Here is a 1,058-nt window from a genome sequence, read left to right on the forward strand (position 1 = left end):
GTTTAAAGACTCTCGCGGTGTCCTCGCAGTACCTCCTCAAGTAATTTCCGTGCCCATTGATGGTCGTCTTTTCTGTCTTGCTCATTCTCTTGTTCCTTGTGGTATATTCCTCGATGAGGCTGGCACTTTCCCGGGCGAAATCCACCCGGGCGAGCACAAATTCCCGGTTCTTGCGCTCGTCCATCGGGTCCGGCCAGCCCTCACTTCCTTCCTCTTCCGACTCCGCTTCCATGTCTTCCTCTCCGCTTTGTTCCTCTTCACTCCCGCTATCTTCCTCTTCGCTTGCCTTCTCCCGTACCACTTCCCCACATTCCTCACATGCCTGAGTCCCTCCGCCTTCCTCGTATCTGTCCAGCTTCCTTCTCTTCCACCCTCCTTCCGCATTGTCTTTTCCCTTCCCCTCAAACTCCCCCCTTCCCTTGGCGGTTGCTGTGCCCGCCGGCGCGCCGGTTTTGTGTAGCCCATCGTCTGTTGACGACACGGGGGTGCCTGGGACCACAGCCCCCCCGCGCCGGCCCGGCGTATCCGACCCGCCGGAAGTCGCTCCTTTTTTTTGTTCCATCATTTTTTGTGATAGGGGGCATAACGGCGGCCCCCCAACCCGGGCGGCTTTTCGGGCCGCCCCCTAGGGCGGTTTGGCTCAACGGAGCCTCAGGAACCCGCCCTGCCCCCGCTGTGGATCCCCGGCGAAATATTCGCCGAGGATCTTACTACTCCCGGGCGCAGCTGCCCACCCGGAAGGCCGGTTGCCGTACTGGCATTAGGGACCCGACTGCGCCCGCGGTGAGGTCGGTTCAGCCGCACCGGCTGCCCTAAGAACAACCGGGCGCGCTCGCTTCCCTCTGATACTCTCGGGCGCCGCTGCCCACCCGAGAGACCGGTACCATACTGGCATAAGGGATCCGGTGCGCTCTCCTGCTATAGGCGCCTTTGGGCTCCCCTCCCTCTCTGAAGCGAGAAGGAGGGGGGCCCTCCGGCTCCTGGTACTCATGGGCGCAGCAACCCACCCATGAGGGCCTTTTAGTCGCCTTTTACGACACGCAGGCCATACGTTGGGG

General features: G+C 61.8%; 1 protein-coding gene across 1 annotated transcript in view; it reads right to left on the bottom strand.

Moving 5' to 3' along the window:
* The window catches only part of LOC116847130 (cilia- and flagella-associated protein 251-like), a 946-nt gene extending 381 nt beyond the window's left edge, over positions 1 to 565 (bottom strand). Inside the window, exon 1 of the mRNA XM_032821794.1 lies at positions 33 to 565. Coding sequence (XP_032677685.1) covers positions 33 to 565 — 533 coding nt within the window. The remainder of the gene's footprint in view (positions 1 to 32) is intronic.
* Between the last annotated feature and the right edge of the window lie 493 nt (positions 566 to 1,058).

The sequence above is a fragment of the Odontomachus brunneus genome, unplaced genomic scaffold (genome assembly GCF_010583005.1).
Source record: "Odontomachus brunneus isolate Ranch 3 - 2012 unplaced genomic scaffold, Obru_v1 Obru_scaffold_074, whole genome shotgun sequence".
NCBI lineage: Eukaryota > Metazoa > Arthropoda > Insecta > Hymenoptera > Formicidae > Odontomachus > Odontomachus brunneus.